The 21,249-nt window shown below is 38.7% G+C and overlaps 1 protein-coding gene across 2 annotated transcripts in view; it reads right to left on the bottom strand.

The window, feature by feature from the left end:
* The window catches only part of LOC110040516 (E3 ubiquitin-protein ligase UBR4-like), a 59,871-nt gene that overhangs the window by 20,007 nt on the left and 18,615 nt on the right, over window positions 1-21,249 (bottom strand). The window contains exons 26-57 of one of the 2 annotated variants that reach the window (XM_020745761.2): window positions 20,978-21,227; window positions 20,261-20,479; window positions 18,220-18,486; window positions 17,679-17,876; window positions 16,610-16,792; window positions 15,548-15,859; window positions 14,774-15,083; window positions 14,159-14,373; window positions 13,650-13,840; window positions 13,034-13,247; window positions 12,265-12,481; window positions 11,695-11,890; window positions 11,057-11,252; window positions 10,468-10,747; window positions 10,127-10,231; window positions 9,364-9,485; window positions 8,930-9,178; window positions 8,540-8,831; window positions 7,975-8,175; window positions 7,329-7,525; window positions 6,785-6,889; window positions 6,355-6,471; window positions 6,120-6,242; window positions 5,444-5,539; window positions 4,916-4,987; window positions 4,346-4,423; window positions 3,969-4,016; window positions 2,919-3,004; window positions 2,286-2,370; window positions 1,202-1,280; window positions 679-897; window positions 378-404 (exon numbers count right to left, since the gene is read on the bottom strand). In XM_020745761.2, coding sequence (XP_020601420.2) covers window positions 378-404; window positions 679-897; window positions 1,202-1,280; window positions 2,286-2,370; window positions 2,919-3,004; window positions 3,969-4,016; window positions 4,346-4,423; window positions 4,916-4,987; window positions 5,444-5,539; window positions 6,120-6,242; window positions 6,355-6,471; window positions 6,785-6,889; window positions 7,329-7,525; window positions 7,975-8,175; window positions 8,540-8,831; window positions 8,930-9,178; window positions 9,364-9,485; window positions 10,127-10,231; window positions 10,468-10,747; window positions 11,057-11,252; window positions 11,695-11,890; window positions 12,265-12,481; window positions 13,034-13,247; window positions 13,650-13,840; window positions 14,159-14,373; window positions 14,774-15,083; window positions 15,548-15,859; window positions 16,610-16,792; window positions 17,679-17,876; window positions 18,220-18,486; window positions 20,261-20,479; window positions 20,978-21,227 — 5,549 coding nt within the window. The remainder of the gene's footprint in view (window positions 1-377; window positions 405-678; window positions 898-1,201; window positions 1,281-2,285; window positions 2,371-2,918; window positions 3,005-3,968; window positions 4,017-4,345; window positions 4,424-4,915; window positions 4,988-5,443; window positions 5,540-6,119; window positions 6,243-6,354; window positions 6,472-6,784; window positions 6,890-7,328; window positions 7,526-7,974; window positions 8,176-8,539; window positions 8,832-8,929; window positions 9,179-9,363; window positions 9,486-10,126; window positions 10,232-10,467; window positions 10,748-11,056; window positions 11,253-11,694; window positions 11,891-12,264; window positions 12,482-13,033; window positions 13,248-13,649; window positions 13,841-14,158; window positions 14,374-14,773; window positions 15,084-15,547; window positions 15,860-16,609; window positions 16,793-17,678; window positions 17,877-18,219; window positions 18,487-20,260; window positions 20,480-20,977; window positions 21,228-21,249) is intronic. The other variant, XM_020745762.2, reaches the window with a different exon arrangement.

Genomic DNA, 21,249 nt, shown 5'->3' with positions numbered 1-21,249 from the left:
GCGTAGTACTGTCTAAAGGTGGTTTGATGCAAAAAAATATTCTGTCCAATATTGGTTAAATAATTTAATGGAACATTTACATAAATAAGCCACGTGGCCAACCGGAGCTAAGCGTGGATCTGAAGTTGTGTCAAGGATGATCAGTACAATAGAAGGACAAAAATGTAAAAAAAAAAAAGACTGTTTTCTGATAGGGTAAGGGTTTCAAATTTCTCTGACACCTTTAAACTGAATGTTTGCATCAAATCAGCACTCTTTCAGCAACAAATCAACAAAATCGTCCAGGGAGCATTGTAATAATGTGGTTCGTGGGAATTCACAGGGTAAGGTACATGTAGAAAGATACATGTATGATGCAATATGAGTGTTAACTTTACCTTCACTCCTCCCAGTGTCTGCTGACCCTGTAACAATAAGAACAATTAGTTACAGACATTTGAATCATCTAATCTAATGTTATACGTGATGCCATAGAATATCTGAGAGCACATGGCCCAGTGATGAAGCTTAGAACTCGAAAACATACTCACTAAAGAAACTATCTGTAGGACAGTACCCGCTGAGGCGATGCTACAGTGTAACTACTTCAGCTATAAATGAAACCCTATTGAAAGCTATTGACCAGTACTTCCATGTGGTGCTGGGTGTTTGGGAATACTTCGAAAAGCAAAACTATACCTGAAGTCTTCTCTTTGTCTTTGTGTTTTTCTTTCTCCTTTTCAGTGTCCTTGTCTTTGCTCTTTGATTTATCTTTGTCCTTGTCTTTCTTGTTCTTTTGCGGAGAACTTACTGCCTGTGACTTGAGCTCACAAATGGCATAACCCAACAACTGTAACATCAAGGGCGTCACTCCCTCTTCAAACAAGAAGCTGCTTCTCAAGAGGAACGGCAGAGTGTCTGCAACAAAATATATACCATCACTCTCCTCTCAATTGTGCCATATTATATAGATCATGTACCAACTGTTGTTTATTGTCCTACAGGATTCTTAAAAAGTAATATTTCATGGAGGTAAATGTGAAAGAAATTGTACCAAAAATTTACCAGTTCACTGCTATGTTATAACAATTATTGATTTCGAGATTACAAATTAAACAATCTTTGTGTTCAAATGTGCGCTAATGCTGCAAGTATCAGGAATACGCTTCGACTCCAACTAAAGAACTATTATTTAAAATCAATGAAATCCGGCGGTAGTTACCTGTTTCTCGCAGGCAGAATGCCTGCCAGTTGCTGATACGACTTGACGCCACTTCAGAACAAGCTTTAAGGTGTTCAATCTGTGAGACATGGAAATCGTTAATCTTCTGTAAGCAAGTACCAACTCAACTGGGAACCCTAGCAGTTACTCTTACACAAAGTTCAACTGCGGTAACAGTAAACCATCTACTAGCGATATACAAGTATCAAGCCATTATTGGAGATGCACAAGGTTATGTTCAAATTGAAGGAAACCTTGCAAAAATATGTTTACATGATGTAGAAAACAAACACACTAAAGAGATATCAATAAACAAAACAGCAACAAGGATGCTTAGCTCCTTTATGATTACTGAAAATTCTGAATTTACAAGCGCATTAGTACCCCTGAATTAAGATTAATCAGCCAGCATCTCACTATAAAAGATAACAAACCAGTAATTCCGTATTACATGTTGACCACTGGCATTTACTGTTTCCAATCCACACAGTGTAGATAAATTTGGAGTACATATTAACTTAAAATATCTCTGATAAGGTAAATGAAATGCCAAAGCAAATTTGAAATGAAGGACGGTCCGTTGCGTATTCATTTATTTCAGTAATACATCGGAAAAAGCTTGGCACCGTAATATACACTGCAAAGTACCGATCTAAAACATATAGCTACGTTCTAAAATTTGAGTCTTTTTGGTATCGCTTTGATGAAAGGAAAGGCTTACAAACAACCACGTTTTCAGATGACCACTTTAAGACTACTTTCAACGGTTAACTCACGTACATAGCTAAGTTGAAAGAAACAGAGGTATAAGGTCTGCGATATCTTAATTGGGACTCCAACACATTGATACAACGTAGATGCACAAGAATAATAACCTCTCTGGTGTTCATTCTCTTTCTGACAAAAAGTGAGATAGAAAATGGACACCAAAAGGTCAATTACTACCAATAATAGATTTCCCAAACAACAGCGTTGATAGCTTTGTTCAATGTGTGGAAATTAACCAATGCTACCAAAGAGGCTTGAAATAATGTAAGGCATTTGCAAGTTATTTGCATTACATAACGATGTAAAGAGCACTTACCAGTGTGATAAGAGTGTCATATGGTAGATTGACTGGTGGATTGGTCACATCCTCGTACCTAAAACCACCCTGCTTGCTAAGTTCCCTGTTGATATTAAATACCGTCCATTAGAGAACATTAGATCGGACGACGAGTGGGGGATTGAGTACGACTTTTTCAATCTACCGCTCAAGTTTTCAATCGTCGTGTTTCACATCAACCTTCTAACAACAGTCTCCTATTCAACACGGGGAAGTAAAGGCTTTGGGAACTTAACTGGATTAAAAGTCAAAGTTCGTATTTGTCTTGCTACCTTATGATCCTAATTAACGAATCGTGCATAAAAGCTGATGCTTCTAGGTTACAATCCTAGTTTCTGAAGCCTCAGTCATTTTCCTAAACTTCAGAAGTTTGGAACGCTCCCTCACAATGCCAAACAATTTCATAAAGTCCATACCATGTTTTTTTGAAAGGACGACAACAAAAACGATTACACGTAACAAGTGTTTTCAAGGAAATGCTTGGAAATGTTTCAAAATTATGTCTTCAGTCGTCCGCATTATTTTACCTGCTAAAAGTTATTTTCAATGCCATCTCATGTATAAACTCTGAAATTCGACTTGACAAACAAGAAGGTAATATCCGAACTGTACCTGACAGTCTTCATGTGTGATTTGAGGGCATGCAGGTCCCGCCGACTCCGATAGCTTTCCTTTGATCCACATAGGAACAGTAAAAGCTACAATGTACAAGAAAAATAATAAGGAGAAAGTTTTAGTTATCAGTCTCCTCTTAATCATCGCATTGATAATCAATATCATTCTTTTTTTAGTCTATACTACACACTTTTATTTCAATTTGGAGTTCAATACGATTTTTTACGATAACTGCAGAAATTCTCGCGCGCTCATTGGATGATTTTTATTGTCAATAAGCAGACAGACACATGAATTTATAATTTATGCGATGCGTCAGCGAGCGAGGGCGGACAATTCGCCAATTTGTTATCGTAAATCGCCTCGTGGATCCACAGTTACTTTAAAAATGTTATGACGAAATTCATGATCAATAACAGGACAGACGCATGAAAAACTGACGTCAATTTGTTAAGTAGATTGTTCCGCATTCAATAACCTGCCTTTCAAGGAATTTTAGTTTTGCAGTTAACACCAGAACAGAATTTTCTGATTATAAAACCACTCATTTAAAGGAAATTTCCAGAACAACTACAGTGTACATGTATGCTACCACAAGCTTGAACGTTTTTTCCAACAGCAAACATTACTAAAAGGATAGTCAAACAATACCAGCCTCATACTGAAACAAGCAGATAAATTCGGCCTCATTTTCCATTAACGGTAGTCAACATGGCTGCGCCTCGTTGTTGATTAGATAATAGGGGACTTTAGATTTGAGTACGAGTGCGAGATCGACTTTTCAATTCTAGTTTGCAGGCGTCACATTATCACATCAGATACCCATCCCATCGCATGAGCTACGCCCCCTACATAAAACATGAAGAACGAGAGCTCTGGAAACGTCACTGGTTTGAAAATCGAAAATCGTGTTCGTACTCAATCTCGCACTCGTAGTCCAATCTAAAGCTCCCTAATGACTCTTCACTATTAATAGTGCTTGTAAATTACAACGTTTCTGTAAAACGAAACTTGTTGCACTGAAGCAAAAGAGATTGGTTACTGTACCTTCCTGACTTGTCGTCGGACAAATGGGGTTTGTTGGATCAAAAGATACTGTAAAAAAATATAAAATCTTACAATCAAACTGAAACTATAAACATGTTGTGTTGTCAAAGTGTTATGTTAGACTATAAAATAAGCCCTTCGTAACCACAAGGAGATTACTACTAAACTTAGTATTCTTTTCGTCAGACTCAAAGTAGTGAGCTTTTCTCGATTGTTAATTTCTACACCATATTGGAAAACAATGCCCTGCTTTAAGACGACAAATTTAAACCATTTGATCATGACCGCTACATAACCATAATGAAACTAAGAATATCACAAACAGCAAGTTTACATGAGACTAAATCAAAACTTTGAAATAAACTTGTATTACAAACCTCACACAAGAACTGATACCACTCGTCATCAAACCGTGGAGAATTGTCAAGATGAAGAGAATCTGCAATTTTCTTCACCTGCAAACAAAACTTTCACATCACAATACGATATATAGCCGTTGGTTAAAAGATCTTACAACTACTGGTGTCTAGATCCACTAAATGTGCAGTTACTCCTCTCGGCTCTCTAGCCGATACGTGATAAAAAGGATCCACTTCACGGACCGACAGTATTGGGGCAAGGGCCTAATACTAGATATGCAGGTAAATGTTCTAAAGTAAATCCGTGGCATGGTAATTAACCTAATAATAAGCTCCAAGTTGTTAAACTAAGAACTTTTGTTTGGTGGCTAAAACAAACTATTAGGGTATGTCAAATAAAGCAAACAACAAAAGGAATACTAATTAATAGCGCTAGCCAATAACATAAGCGTTTGAAAGAGCTGCTGAGTGAAAGAAAACTAGTTGCGGGCTTGTTGACGGCATTTTGTTCGCACAGTATGATCAAACATCTTCAGATTGAATCTATGGCCACAGGAACTTGAAAGGGGGCATGAATATCACATTCACCTGATAAGGAAGCCTCAAAGCCATTTCGGTAAGCAGTTGTGGATAAGCTTCAAATACATCTCCTGCATGGCCCTGTTTGCAAAACAACATTCACAGTTAAGCGATATCATAGATATTATTTGGTAAAACAACACACTAGGTTCATAACGAATATAAAGCCCACAGACAATAGACACTGAATGGTGCATCCCACAGAACTAAACATATTGACAAGTCAAGAAAGCTTGAGAAACAAAGAGGCTTCAATGGGATTTGTTACATTGCCCTTTTGTGAATACCATTAGCAATCCTCTTTAAAAAAACATATCAAAGGTCGGTCAAAAGCGATGTCAACTAACGGTACACTGTACTTATCAGTATACAAGTCGCTTACATGCTTTTATCATGGGCTCCTAGTTTTTGGATTATATCATTTTTTGCAAAAATATTTTTTTTCAAAACCTCAAAGGATTTGATATTTACATTCTAGTTAGGAGAAAGTCCTCAAAGAATTATCACAAACCACAATTCTTACGAAACACAACACACCTTGACATACTGTCTGAGAAAGAATGGTGACATATCTGGAGGAGGGCTGGTGGGGTGAGGTTTGAGCAGTGCACCGCCAATCCCTGACGGCTCCTCCTGGATAAATACAGGTAATTAGTAACTATTTACACACATTTAGGCAATTTCATTATCCTCCACGAATCAGCCAATTCTACACGTATACAGTCAACATCGGTGTCATTCTTTTTAATCATATGCAATTGTAAGCGCATTGAGAATTCTAAATGCGCAATAGGAATCTTATTATTATTATTATTACTATTATTATTATTATTATTATTATTATTTCTAATCATTATTGTATGGGTGGCTTGATTTATTACAGTTACTTTTCCTGTAGACATCTCTTTTAAACCAAGAAAGAATATTTATCCGTTAAGAATTTTAGCACACCTTACTGTTGAACTTGCAAAAAACATAATGAAATACCTGAACAACTTGCCCATATTTTACCATTCACATTTCTAGCAGGCGAAAATCAACGATTGCAATAAATGAAAACGTAAAAAAAAAAACATGTGCATATGTGGATGACAAACAACTTTCACGCACAATGTTAAGCAAAACGAATTTAACAGTGTAAGGAGAAATTCATACATGGAATTATGGTATAGCTTCCGGTTTGAATATACAGGAAAAGGAATGCAGAGCTTACTTCTTCATGGCTTGCAACCTCTCTCCAGTGCTCTAACAGGGTCTTGAGAATTTCTAGACAATTACTTATGATGCCCACATCACATAACGTGGCTGCTGTCTGCCTGCACACCAGCGAAGAGGCCTTGAGGAATAATACAAAAGCTCATTATGAGGTAGAGCTCGATACATAATGGATAACAATGCGCAAATATTTCACCACAGCTGCTGTAACATTTCTCAAAATCAATCTTTACCTCAGATCCACTCTTGGAATTAGTCTTGGTTCTTGACATCAGTACACTCAACAGCCTCATGATGATCAGCCAGACTTCATGTTGTTTGGTGCGTGATGAAATGTGCTTCACATCCTGCTGAAATACAAATAATTCTTTGTCAGTCCAAGGCAGTGAGAGTAACATGCGCAAGACATATGTTTTCTGTAACAATTCTGTTCCCTTCACATGCTATATGGATTGCATACTTGATCTAGACAATGACCTAATATATTACCGACTGAGGTTAGTCTGTTATTGGCAAAAAAATGGTCATCAAAATTTCTGACGGGCGGATACTACACATGTGTCCTATCTACTTTGATACATAAATTCAAGGAGTTTACATTGTGCTATTGTGCATTATTAAATTGGAATTATATTCCATCCAGCATGTTGAAAACAAAGTTACCATCTGATCCAGTTTCAGCTCTTCTAAGCACGTAGACAACACTTTACTTAACGCTGCCCTGTCTCTGTCATTGTCTTCCAGATCAGAACTCAACATGAGCAAGACCTGAAATATAGCCATATGTCATATACATGTTGATCACTAATGGAAATTTGCTGATAGATCATGATAAGAACACACTTGTGTGATTTTGCACTGAACGTTTCATCCAGTTTGCTTGTAAAGAGGCCTTATGCATGTTGACATCAGACTGGCAAATTTCACCACCAAGCATCGCTTTGAAAATGCAAATGGTAAATTGTAGCATGCACACAAAGATGATTTGGATACCCACGAGTAGAGGTGCCAGACGTTTGAGAACATTTCATGCAAACAAGGCTAAGTGGTAAAATTTTGAGCATATGATGCAATCATGTACAAGACTTATTGTCAGCGGTATTGCATAAAATAAATCAACCACATTGTTCCACTGCTGCAGCAACACCACTCACTTAATTTATAGATCGAAGAAATCAATCTTAGATATCAAAAAAGAGTGGCAAACCTGCATGAAAGGTATAGCCTGTACACCACCAACTTCTTTTAACTTTGGAAGATGAAGCAGCAGCTCATCCAGAAGAAGCAACTTTAAGGAATGCAACTTTTCTTGATCCATCAGCGATTCTTTGTCTCCTGCAGGATGGGCTCTTCCCTGCTCTTCATCTCCATTACTCCTACTACCAGGCTGGCTCTCTAAAGTAGCTACAAACAACAGCAGTCATTCAACCAACAACCAACTCAACCATTCAATGTGCACAAAATGTTTATCTGTCTGTCATGCCTAATACAATGATACACATAATGTAATTTCCCAGGAAGGTTGGTTTCCATGACATAGAGCGGAGTACAGCTTCTTCTCCAGGCCAGTATACTTCAGTCCACTACATCCCCCAACCCTGCATTTTGTCTCACTGATCATTCACACATTTTATTTACCTGGGTATAGAGAAACACCCTATGGGTGGCCATTAAAAGTGACCAGGCATCGCTAGATCTGGAATATAACTAAGTATATATTAAGCCATAAAAACTCCTCATTGTTTTAGCAGCTGAACGTAGTTGATGATTAACCAATTGGCACGAATCAAGGATTTAAGGAAAAAGATTTTATTAAGCAAGATTTTATTAACTTTTTCTGTTATCATTCTAACCTGCCTGCTCGCTATCCATAACAACAGTTTCCATGCTGGTCCCAGTCTCAGCAGCAACAGAGTCTACACTACTTCCACTTTCAAACTCAGCTCCCCCATGCCCAGTATCAGGTGGCAGAGGAGACCTGGGGGCACTGTGACCTGCAGAGGAGCCCTGAGCACTACCGGGAGGTACTTCATACTCATCCTCACTCCCCTGACCTAAGGAAGAATTGCACATTACTCATTCTTGACTCTGGAAAGGACAAGACACCTTCGAAAATTATCTTTTTAACCACAAATTTATGGAATTTATGTCCACTATTTTAACTACTGTGATAGCTAATTTGGTTTGAAATTTGCGCTATTCAAAAAAAGGTAATTTGGAAATGTCGTATGAGAGAAAACATGTAGCATGTCAATTTGATGCAGGTCCTTGAAACAGAAACAATTCAATGTCAACGTCAATATAATACAGCCCTAGATCTAATTTTAGGTTCATGTACATGTGCATGTGATATGCAGTTTCTAGTCTTCAAGCCTGCACTGCTTCCAAGTTTTAGTCAACCTACTTCCTTCATCATACCTGAAGCTGTATCTGAGGACACCCCAGCCTCGACAGGCAGTCCAAGTGCCTGAGCGCCAGGTAGTGGCAAGCCCTGAAGGCTAAGACCTTGTGCACCAGCTTGTTCCTGAAGACTTAGAGCAATGGCAAGCTCCACCATGGCTTCATCGTCTGCATCAGGAGGAAGATCTAGCATACCTGGCAGACCACCAGCACCAAGCAGCAGAGCTTCAAGATGACTGGCAGCACTTGCTATAGAGGGTACTCCTACTGATGGCTGGCTCGGTTCTTGAGCAGGCACCTCTGGAGCAACCTAACGTAGCATAAAGAAAGATTAGTTTGGATGACGTGGCCCATTTCTAATACTATACAGTAAAAAAAATAGGCATAGATACAACGTAGATGGGTTACCTCATTGACTTCAGCATCTTGCTGCCTCCCTGCCTGAGCTCCCTCTGCATCAGTTCCATTTGACTCTTCAGGGGGAGTTTCATTGGCTCTGTCCTGGTCTCCATCATCATCTTCACCATCAAAGTCATCTCCTCCAACTCCTTCCCCTGTGGGGGTGTTGCACCGAGGAGTGGAGTTACCCATTCCATGCCAGTGTTTGTGTATCAGGCGCATGAGGGCTTGTTTACATGCAAAGCTCACTGACTGATCCTGAGGAAGCATAAAAGCAGCGATTTTGTGATCCAGAGTTGCTAAATCCCACTTTCATAAACAAGAAGCGATTTCATTGACTATGGGAACCAGCCAGTGAATCTGGAGTAACAAGCAACAACCATTCCACACTCTTCATTGCACTTCTAGAAAATCAATAAGTCACATTAAATGAACCCACATACCTCACAGAGAAGCATTTTCACATACTGCTTGACAGCTAGTCCAACTTTGGAGGGATCTGCTATTGCAAAGGCATGTATGATGTCCACAAGAGCTGTCACTGTAGACTCCACATGTTGGAACCCTAGGATAAAACTTTCCATTACCTTCAATACCAATTTTTTTGGAGGCAATTCAAACAAAGTTTAATAACAAAATGCAACCTTACACAATATGTATTGTCTTCTTCGTCAATAAAAATTTTATTTTCAATCTATAATACTTGATGACCAATGATAATGATTACTTGTGGCAGAAACAACTATTTTGCCCAGGCATTGAGAGTAACGGTGTTTGCAATTGTCCAAAATGGTCGAACGGTACTCTGTGCATACAATTCCTGAAACTGCCGCATCCAGCATCCAATAGACCTCTTTAGCTTGGGCGATTTGTTTTCCCATTGTAGACCACGTGATATTCTCTAGAGAATTTTTCTTTTATCCATCTTAAAATTATTCATCCCTATACATGCGACTATTTAAAAATTTGAAAGCAGGAATTCTCAAGAGGATCATCATGTGGTCTTTAATGGGAAAACAAACCGCCCAAGCTAAAGAGGTCTATTTCTCTTTACTGCTTTAGATTCATCAATTATCACTATCCTTACTTGAATTTGCCAGAACATACTACATGTAATTATTGTTTGGGAAGTAAGAAATGAGAGCATAAAAACAGTTTTCCTCAAGGTTACATTTGAGTGTTCTGAGTTTATCAATCATCTCTCACCAATGGAAGACAATGGTGATAGAACTGGGTTGACAGGCTGGCAACTGTGAAGCTTCCAAAATGCATTCATCAGGCACACAGCAAAATGATGTGTATCATCGCTCTCTGGCAAAAAAATAGCAACAAACCTTTATTACTAGTCTCATGATGCACTTTCGGTTTACAGTATAGCAACAACACAGTTATGCCATATAATATATGGCATATTGCATATTATGTAAGACATTTCTTGTATAACTTTGTCAAAAATTCTGAGGGTGCCAGAGTTCATGAGTAAAAAAACTAATAAAAAACACATGGGATCCTTTACAAAAAATTCAGTGGCCCATTTACAGACTTACCCTCTGCTGTTTGCTGTCCAGGCAGGGTGGTATATTTTGCCAAATTACTGGGTCTTGTATTGGCCACAGATCTGGCACTCACCACAAGACGCTGAAAACTCTCAACATCAAGTTCACTAACATTTACTAAGATTTCTTCAGTTTCTTCTTTCTTCTGTCCCTCTGCTGCTTTCTCTTCATCTTCCTCCGCATCTTTTTCTTCTGATTTTGCTTCCTTTTCTTGGCATGGACTGACAATTTTACAAAGGAAGTTTACCACTTGAGAAAGCTGTGCCTGATCCTGAGAGAATGGAAACAAACATCAGTAATCATTTACAAGTAACTCGTCTAAGATATTATAAGAATGGCCTGGCACATTTACACAAACAATACAAACCAGTTAAAGTGGCCCTTGGTGCAGAGAAGATTCTCGAAACATTTTGTCTTTCACCATTCTGTTCTATCAGTATTATAGTCAGAGAATGCGCCAAAGATCTTTTAATTCATGGCCTTATTTCATTTAATTAGTTTCACCAAATATAGCAATTAGGATCAGAACACCCTTACAGGGTGGGTGCAACACCCACAGCCAATTGCTGCAAAACATCACCTTGTGGCTGTGGTAGGACATTTTGGATGGATGTAGTGTGGCAAGTAGTGCCTGTGCTTGATGCTGAACAGTGGATGGCATAGCACTAGTCATAAGTGATGTTGCAGCATCAAGTGCAGCCTGCCTTGAGACCTCTTCCTGAGATACAAATGTAGAAAAGCAACCATCTACGACCTCCAGCAGGTGGACTACCAGTCTACAAAGAAAACAAAATAATTATATGTTACATTTTTAAGCTACATTTTGTAAAGATAATGGACAACAGACACTTCATGTTTACACAGGTTGATTGAAAAACTCAAGTGAATTGAGCAGAGCTCAGCTCTCCCCTAAACTCTGTCTTTTAGCAATATAAACATGAGCACATTTTTTTCTAGTTCCTAAAACATACTTTTTAAATTATGTACTTTATTAAACTTACATTGACAGAATAACGGCATACATGTTAGAAATAAACCGAGTCATACAACTGTATGTTAGACAAAAATAGAGCTAAGTGTGATATGGGATAGATGACATCAGAAAAAGAGCCAGTGGAAATCTAAATTGTCATACAAACTTACTGTTGGTAATAGCTAAGAGGAAAACATGAAATTGAATAGCTTTTGTATTGCAGTAAGTGAAAAGTAAGGACATACTTATCAACGGCTGTCAGTGGGGGAACAGGATTGACAATTTCTGTCTCTGTGTCCACAGCAGCTGCAGTTCCCAGACCAGGCGTAGAAGGTATCTCTTCCTGAGGATCATCAGGCCAACCAAATGCCTCTTTTGTCTTGGTATACACCTTCACTGAATCCAGCATGGTCACTCCTGATGGGTCTAAAGACTGGCCAACTGACAAAAATTTTAAACTAGTCGTTAATTACATCCATTAAACATGTATGGCTTGTGTTTGTAGCCAATATAACGCACACTCTGATCGGCTAATTCTAGAGCATTATTCTCCCATTATTAGCCATCTTGTGACTAAGTGAAACACCCCTAAGCAATGCATAAAGATAATTGGCAGTGTCATTCCAATTGATGTAAAAGGTAGAACCTGACTCACTGATTTGTTGCCAGGTATGTTCATTTTAGGGGATGCTATACTAGACAAGTTTTTTCTTGCAACTTGTGCTGTAACAAAAATTGCCTTGTGTAACATTACCTTTTTTATGAAAAGTATTTGATACATTGCATATGGTAAAAAACAAATGATGTGCACAAACTGAACAAGGAGAATTTCTTGTCTGCAGTTAATGACTCCTCTCTTGTAAATGGAAGATCAAACCATCTGTTTCTTGTCAATGTCAGTTGAATTACTCTCCCAAAGATTTCCACAAAGGACGGGGCCTTTTCCACGGACTGACAGCCAATCTGAATTCTCACTCCAACCATGACAACACGAGGATTAGTGTTGGTGATCTCAATATTGAAGCCATTTGGCTGCAAATAATAATAATTATTAATAACAATTAGCCAACTGGTCTGCCTCCTGCCGGTTGGAATTTTTAACTATGTTACGTTTATTTGAAATATGTTTCCTTTGTTTCAGTGTCATGCCTGTAAACTAGCTAAGCTTGGTGCTTGTATAGCTAAGTGCACGACCACTATAAACAAGATTTAAATTTTACAGTTACATTATTTTACATAATGGTTTATGAGCAAATTTTAGTGAGTTAGCTCTTCTATGCTAATGTACGCTAAAAAAATACAACTACCTTACAATAAAGACTAAAAATAAAATTAAAAAGAGTTATACATGCTGAAAAACATTTAAAAAGAGCTAAAATTAAATAAAAAGTCCTTCTTCGGCTTTTCCTTTAAAATGTATGTTGGATCAGCAATTGAACTCATGCATAAAACAACAGAATAAAATACATCACACAATAACACCAAAATCTATCATTGTTACTACAAAAAACGAAAACAAAAAACAAAAGCAGCTCTTCTTAATGAGCAAAATACGCTATCCATGCATACATGCATACACTGTACCTTGGTACTTGCAATATACATTCCAGCAGTCATGAGTCTGTGCTTTGCTTGTTGCACATTATAGACTTGGAGAATATCTCCACCTCCAAACTCTACCTCATTTAGAAGTGGTTGACAGTGCTCAAAGAAATCAACTGGGAAACTAACAGTGGTCGATTTTACTCTGGCTTTACTGGTTTTCTTCTTGCGAACTGGCTTCACTATACTTAGCGGCCTGTATATGGAAAACAAATGATTTAGGTTAGAATAATTATAATAATATCATAACAAGCAAATTTCTTTCCCAAGGTTTTTCTGATTCAATGGATTCATTTGCCACAACAAACACAAGGAAACTTCAACATTTTAATTAATTACCATAAACTGCCAGTTACAAGCCCTGGGCTTATACAACTTCATAGGTCAATTAGGTTAATTTAATACCCAGATTCACGACGCTAAACTCTAAATTGTTACACATATGGTAGTTGCGATTTAAGACAAGCACTTAGCAGTCCTAAAATCTATGTTCTATATTAGTGTAGCAAACATAACAATTCAAGTTCTGATCAAACATGGAAACCAAATCATAGCAGATGCACATGCCTAAGTTTGTGTGTATAAGCAAGCCACTGACCTCACAGGTTGGAACTCGGGAGCCATCCAGTAACCAGTGTGTTCTGCACTGGCCATGAAAACACGGAGACTTCCATCTTCACAAAGAAGAATCATTGTAGTGCGTTGTTGGTCTGATGTGTTCACAGAATGCCGGATGGCCACCATATCCTGGGTTTTTGCTTTGGATGATGTGGCTTTAATCTCCTGAATCTGTTAAAACAACAAATAAAATAGTCTAGTTACCACAAACTCTCTGTTACTTGTTAATGCAGGAAGTGAGAGAGTTTTCAGAATACACAACAACATTGATGGTAGCTTGTTTCCCTATTGTGATCGAAGATGTCCTGTGCAGTAAGAACGATGCTTAAGTCAGAACATTTCACAACTACAGTAATTCATTACCTCTAAAATAATAACCAACAATAACTGGCCTGTATCATTCCCTTTCAATCCTCATATCGCTCCATGTGAGCCATGTAAATTTGATAGCAACAAAAACAATTGAAACAGATAAGGTTTTGGTTGTACCAATATTTGATGGGGCTTGATCATCAGCACAACGGGAACACCAGCTGTGTGTGTCAGACAACACACAAGACCAGGATGCTGTGGCACCTCACTCCACTGACACAATGCAGCAGACTGTGAGTTCTTATTGCTGCCTGAGCTACTCTTTAAGGTCACTGGAAACATCTTCCTGATTTCCTTTTGGTCTTTACCCCACGGAGCAACGAATGTTTTACCTACAAGAAAAAAAAAAACAAAAAACGGTTAACTACACAGTCAACCTTTGTCATTAAGCAAGGTTTCCAATAAGAGCTAAAGGGTGGCAAGGCACTTTACATTTTGCTTGATCTACTTTTAAAAATTAACTTAACCTGTATCAGTCACCCTTTCTATCAACTTGATGTGTAATTTTTACTGAAAACCTTTGATCCATAATAATCACCAATGGTCAGGCAAAATCCAAGACCACATTTGGACACAAAAGGTGCATCCCTTCTGATTAATAGCAACCATGGACTGTGGTTGAACATTATGCTGGTTGGATCCCACCGACTTGTTAGAGATGCATGCACAGGTCTAGCCCCTGCAGGCTCTGCTCCTTAATTCTATTATCTGCTATTGTTTCCATCACAGTACCTTGACTGTAACTGAAGAAGATCAACTGCAAAATGTGTGAGTAGTACACAGACACTCCACCACCAGCTACTTGGCCATTGGAGTCTTGTAGATCAGGATGTTCAATGGGTAATGTATTTGTCAAATAAAAAGGACCATTTATTGCACTGCTGGTGATGTCCATGGGCTGAAAATACAACTGTCCCGCTGAAGACATTAGTATCAAACTGTGATCTCCATCGCCAAAAATGAAACTGACATCTCGGATCTTTCCACTTGGAAGCAGGAAGTAATAGAGAGGACTCAAGGCATCTTGGGACAGGTCATAAATCTACAGCAAAGAGTACATTTAGTAATTAAACAGTGAAATATGTTGATTATCTCTTCAGAGAAAATGCAAAAGAGAACCAACTAGAACTGCAACAACTTGTATAAAGCCCAGGAAAAATGAAAGCAAGAGTTGCACATTTCCAAGAGTTGAAGAATGAGAGCTAAATGAGTGTTTCCTCTATTGGCCTCTACCCAGACTCTCTTTGGGCTTATCACGCAATCTTCCTTCGCATGACGACTGGAAGGAGTGTCTGCATAGGAGACTAGGTTTCCTGTGACTTAAAATGAGTATAGCCCAAAAAAGACTCTTAAGATAAATAATATTCTAGCATATAATAATTGGATGAGAATACACAAGAGTCTATAAAGGTTGCCATGAGTTGACAAGAGTTTTAGTCCAAACAAGAGTGAGACTTTAAATATTTCTTGACCCTGGTCTTCATTTGGTTAGTCCCAAAATGTTACCTTGACAAAGTCGGCAGTGACAAGAGCCAGTTGTGTTTGTGATCCAGGAAGCCAGACAGCCTTAATGATAAAATTACCAGTCTCCAGTTGAGGATGAAGGGCAAGGTGATCCACCACAGACCCTGAACTGCTGAATGTCAACACATGACAATCCTTCAACCCACACACTGCTAGGAAGTCCTCATTACAGGGGTTTCCTGCAATAGACAGAACTGTGAAGGGTACCTGTGCCGTGGCAAGGCGTGTCAGGGTTAGCTTTCTCTTGCTAGAGTCAGCTTGCTTTAAAAGTGCTGACAGCTGGAGCACTGTAATCTAAACGACAATTGAAAAAATGTTAGTATATATTACATTCAAAGTTAATAAGTACTGTTAATAACAGTTAATATTGTTTATTCAGTTGGACCATGGAATCTGAACTTGGTTATTTTGAACTTCCTGTTATTTCAAAATTATTTCCCTTGAATTTGTCATTGGTTTTTCAGTCATTTACAAGGGTGTATTTAACTCCCTACTACTAGACATGAATTTTTAAAGTGATCTCTGTTTCTGTTGGCCTTAAATCAGCCTGTTCGTGTAGATAATGTGACAACACAGCAAAAACACTTCAATTTGACCTGTTCATCGCATGTTATTCTTGTATTATGATTAACTGAATGTTCTCTTTCAGCCCTTGGTCAATAAAAAATTACAGGCAACCTTAACTATAAAAGTGCACTATGAGACATGTTTTGCCCTCATATTACTTCAAATAAAGACTGTACTTGTACAGTCTATAAGGCTTAATGCAATACTACATGTACATGTAGATATTAGTTTCTCCCAAGTGGGTTTTTCACACCTAATTTACATCAATAAATAACTGATGAAAACTTATCAAAATCACAACAAAGTATTAAGGCTAATAAAACAAGGCTTTTGCAGATGGCTGAAATACAATGCTTCAATGATGAAGTCATGTCAAATAATGGGAAGCATCGTGAGTCATTCAATCATGTCATGACCTGGTCATTTCAAACCCCAATATTTGGAAGCTTCACAGGGTGTTAGGCCGCAGTCATTTACCTTGCCCTTTTCATGGCTAACAGCAAGATGTTGTCTGCGTCCCTTTGGTGATGCCAAGCAACACATGGCCACACGTCTCAGAACATGAGCACCAATCAACTGCCGGATGGTTTGACCCTGTTCTCCACTGAACGTCATTCGCACATTTTCAAATGCTCCTTCTTGAGATCCTAAAGTTGGAACCTGAAATGGAAAAAACAATTTATTAGAAGTCTGCTGTTAGTAATGGTGAAAATAAATAAATAAATAAATAAATATAAATAAATAAATAAAAATAAAATAAATATACATTTATATAGCGCCATTTTCCACTAATTGTCCATGGTGCTTTACAATACTTTAAAATTAAAATCCTAATTCTTTAAAAACCTAAAATCCTAAATCCTAAAAGTTAAAATCCTAAGAATTAAATATGCTATATAATACAATTAGGCTACAAATAAAAAGTAAAAACTACAAATCAAATGCACGCTTAAAAAGATAAGTCTTAAGATTAGCCTTAAAAACTGCCTCTGATGATGAAAGTCTGATCTGGAGGGGTAGTTTATTCCAGAGCCTTGGTGCCGCCACGGAAAAAGCCCTTTCACCATACGTTTTAAGATTTGCTCTAGGCTCATCAAGCAACCTGTTGTTTGAAGATCGTAGTGTCCGACCAGAAATGTTAAATCGCAGTAGGTCTCTAATGTAATCAGAGGCCAGTCCATTCAGAGCTTTGTAAGTTAACAACAATATTTTGAAAATAATCCTAAAATGAACTGGCAACCAATGTAAGCTCCTTAGTATTGGTGTGATGTGTCCCTGCCTTCTAGTCAAGGTAACAAGGCGAGCTGCTGAGTTCTGTACAAGCTGAAGTCTATTAATCAGATACTTTGGGAGACCGTACAGTAGGGCGTTACAATAGTCCAAACGCGATGTTATGTAAGCGTGAACAATGGTCTCAGTAGTACTCTGGGATAGGTATCGCCTAAATATTATTTAATAAATTCTAACAAAAACACAAAAAAACAAAAGAACAAAAAGATACTTAAAAATACTTAAAGTGGGACACATGCACTAGTTGTAAACTTACCAGAAGCTGATCTGTGTTTTCCACAATTTTCTCCGACACATGTAGTTCAGTCAAAGCATCCTTGATAGCTTTAGATACTCCCATGCCAACACTACTGGGTCCTCCAGCATCAGGCCCCATCAACCACTGAAGAAGATCGAGGGTTGTTGTTATCACTGATGACTTCTCCAATTGACTCACCAACTGCAGCTTGTGTTTCTGTCAAACATGGATTGTACCAAACATTTAATAGTGACATATGAATGTAAAAAGACAAATTTTATTAAACAGGTTATTGCTTGGTTTACTGATACATGTACATCACATTCATGACAACATCAACTCTTAACATACAGTGTAATGATCAGTTTTTGGAAGAAAGGTAAGATTTAAAGCTAAGAAGCTCACTTTCACTCAGTAAACAAATTGTCAAGGTTAGTTAATCCCAGCTGTGCATTTTAATAGCTGACACTTCCAGTGTCTGCAAAACTGAGTTACTTTAACCCAGCACAGGATACCTACATGGAGACCTTCATTTGACAAGAACTAGCAGTCCTATTACCTCCAGTTGCTTTGCCAAGGCTTCCACAGACTTTGATGTAAGTGCTCCTGTGTCCTCTAATCCTCCTCCATTTCCAGTGCCACTTGACCCTGCTAACCCAGCTGCTGAAGCTGAAGAACTCGTTCCACCTGCTAATGATGATAGTTTACCAGCTGAGGATCCTTCTGTGTCATCCTGTCCTTCGTCCATCTCTCCTGTAGCAAAGGGTGATGGTGGAACAGCACTTTGACTTTCTGCCCCACTACTTGATGTACGCTTAACTAAGGCCTGGCATAAAATAATAACATTGCACATTATATCTCACAAAATGATACAAAAACATATCAACTTTTAAGTTAAAATAACTTTGTGTCTTAAACTACCAACATTGTTCAGCAAAACAAATAGTTTCTTCTGTTTGCATTCGATGCTGCTAAGTAAACTAATGTTTTTGCGTATTTTGTATCTCAAAAACAAAGCAAAATCCACCCAAAAAAAAAAAATACAGGACATTGCTTAAGTAACACACCAAAACATACCCACATGCGAAATTTGGAGCTGTTTTAGCAATGTTCAATTTGGGCAAAAATCGCTAATACCCTTTTTCCACCCAACCTTTCAATTTGTGGCCTAATATTCAAACACCAAACATGTGGGATGTGTTTGGTGAAATAAAATAAAAAATTATGCTGGCTGCCATTTGGCACAAATGTCATTTGCCAGTGATTGACAGAAGCATAAAGCAGAATGTGCTGTATTTTGAAATATCAAAAAGATGTTCTGTTTTACTTGGTGGTTCCAGAAAATATCCATACCCACCCTAAGAGGGGTTATTGGAAATTCCAAGGAGGAGGGGGTTTCAAATGCGAAAATATTTAATGGAAAGTATGGTTAAAAACTAGAATTTCTAAGGGGATGGGGGGGGGGGGGGGGAGTCCAAACCAGAGACAGGGTATCAGGTATGGGTATATCCAGGAACAACACATTATAGATTTAAAACAAGAAGAAAGCTGTGTTGCGCAGAGTTTGTTAGATAAAGAAACTTAGTAAATATTCATTATTGCACGAAAAGTACGTGAACATCCATACGTTTAGAGGCTGCTGCCTCTTCATCAGTGGATAAAAAGCTACTGTAAACTGTGCACGTGCGTATTTATAGATTTGTTCACTTTCAAGAATTAGTTTAAGACCCCAAGAGTTGAAAACTGTGGTACATTAAGGATGGCATTGTTCCTTTCTAGTGTACAGGAGGCCTTCCAAGGGTGGTAGCCGTGTTCCAATGTTGCATCCTTTCATTTACCGATGCCACCTAACCAGCGGAAGTAATTTCTTGGGGATGAAGTCATATGTCATTGTCGCTACAAGGTTAATTTTTTTACAGTTTATTCAGTGGAAAAGCAGACAAGTTTCTGACATTTACCAGACATTGCAGAAGAATACAATTTCGAAATAGGCAAAAAGTCCAAACAGGTCAATGTTGCTCTCTTTTCCAGTGTTTCTCTGTGTCGCTGTCGAATTTTAACTGCACATTCGATTTGCTTGTTGCTGCTTAAAATTTCCCATGTCGCTGGGTTTCGGGGTTGTGTCGCTTGTCGCTTTTACCCTTTGGAAGGCCTCATACAGGTGGTTATTGTCAAGAGACCATGAGACTATGTCTGATATAATTTATACTGTGTATGTGGTCTAGGGGAGGTGCGGTGGCCTCATGGTTAGTGCGCTCGTCTCCGGATCGAGCGGTCCGGGTTCGAGCCCTGGCCGGGGACATTGTATTGTGTTCTTGGGCAAGACACTTTACTCTCACAGTGCCTCTCTCCACCCAGGTGTATAAATGGGTACCGGCGAACTTAATGCTGGGGGTAACCCTGCGATGGACTAGCATCCCATCCAGGGGGGAGTAGAAATACTCCTAGTCGCTTCATGCTACAGAAACCGGGATAAGCTCTGGCCTGATGGGCCACTTGGCTCGCATGCAGACTTTACCTTACCTATGTGGTCTACACAAAATAATTTCCTTACTCAAAATAGCTATTAATGGTAAGTTTACATAATGTGATAAACTTACAATACAGCTGCCATCTTCTTTAGCTCCACAGTCACAAAAGAATGAACCATACTTGGCATATGAGATGTCATGGTCTTTGTGGCAAACCTTTGCACACACTGTACACACTCCTACCCCATCATTCATCTTGCAAGTGTGGCAGTGGTACCAGTGTTGGTTCATGAACTCTTTCTGTGTCATAGTGAATGTGCACAGTTTGTTGCAAAGAGAATCCTCATCCTGTAAGAGAAAATGACCACAAGAATAACATAATCGTACCTGTGCAGAGGGGGCGTGGTGGCCTCAGGGTTAGTGTGCGCATCTCTGGATCAAGCAGTCTGGGTTCGAGTCTGGGCTGTGGGTAATGTGTTGTGTTCTTGGGCAAGACACTTTACTCTCACAGTGCCTCTCTCCACCCAGGTGTATAAATGGCTACCAGTGAACTTAATGCTGGGGGTAACCCTGTGATCAACTAGCATCCCATCCAGGGCAGAGTAGAAATACTCGTAGTTGCTTCATGCTACGGAAAGCAGGAAAAGCTCTGCCCTGATGGGCCACTGGCTCGTATGCAGACTTTACCTGCCTGCTCGTATGCAGACTTTCACAAAGCAAGAGGGGAAGATCTCAGAGTGGAAGATACTTGGCAATACATGTATGAACCTGCTAGTTATAAAATTATGTGGAAATAGTGATTATTAAGCTCCAAAAATATTTACAACAAAACTTCCTTTCACTTACAGACTCTTCCCCACCAGAATCCTCATCATCTCCACCCATGTCATCCATCCAATCTGATTCTACATCTTGAAGCATTGAATCACCATCAACAGGACACAGTGATGGGGAGGGAGGACACTCCTTATCTGAAGAGTATTTTAAAGCTGTCATCACCTCTGCTAAATAACGAAGAAGAGGCCCTGCTGCATCAACCATGCCACTCTCTTTTCCTTTCTCACCATTTTCGGCCACCAGGAGAAGTTGAGTTTTACTGAAAGAAAGATAGGCACAGT

Source organism: Orbicella faveolata, unplaced genomic scaffold (assembly GCF_042242905.1).
Source record: "Orbicella faveolata isolate gen_17 unplaced genomic scaffold, um_ofav_v1 contig_36, whole genome shotgun sequence".
Taxonomy (NCBI): domain Eukaryota; kingdom Metazoa; phylum Cnidaria; class Anthozoa; order Scleractinia; family Merulinidae; genus Orbicella; species Orbicella faveolata.
The sequence above is the reverse complement of the archived record's forward strand: the minus strand, read 5'-3'. Positions and strand labels throughout refer to the sequence as shown.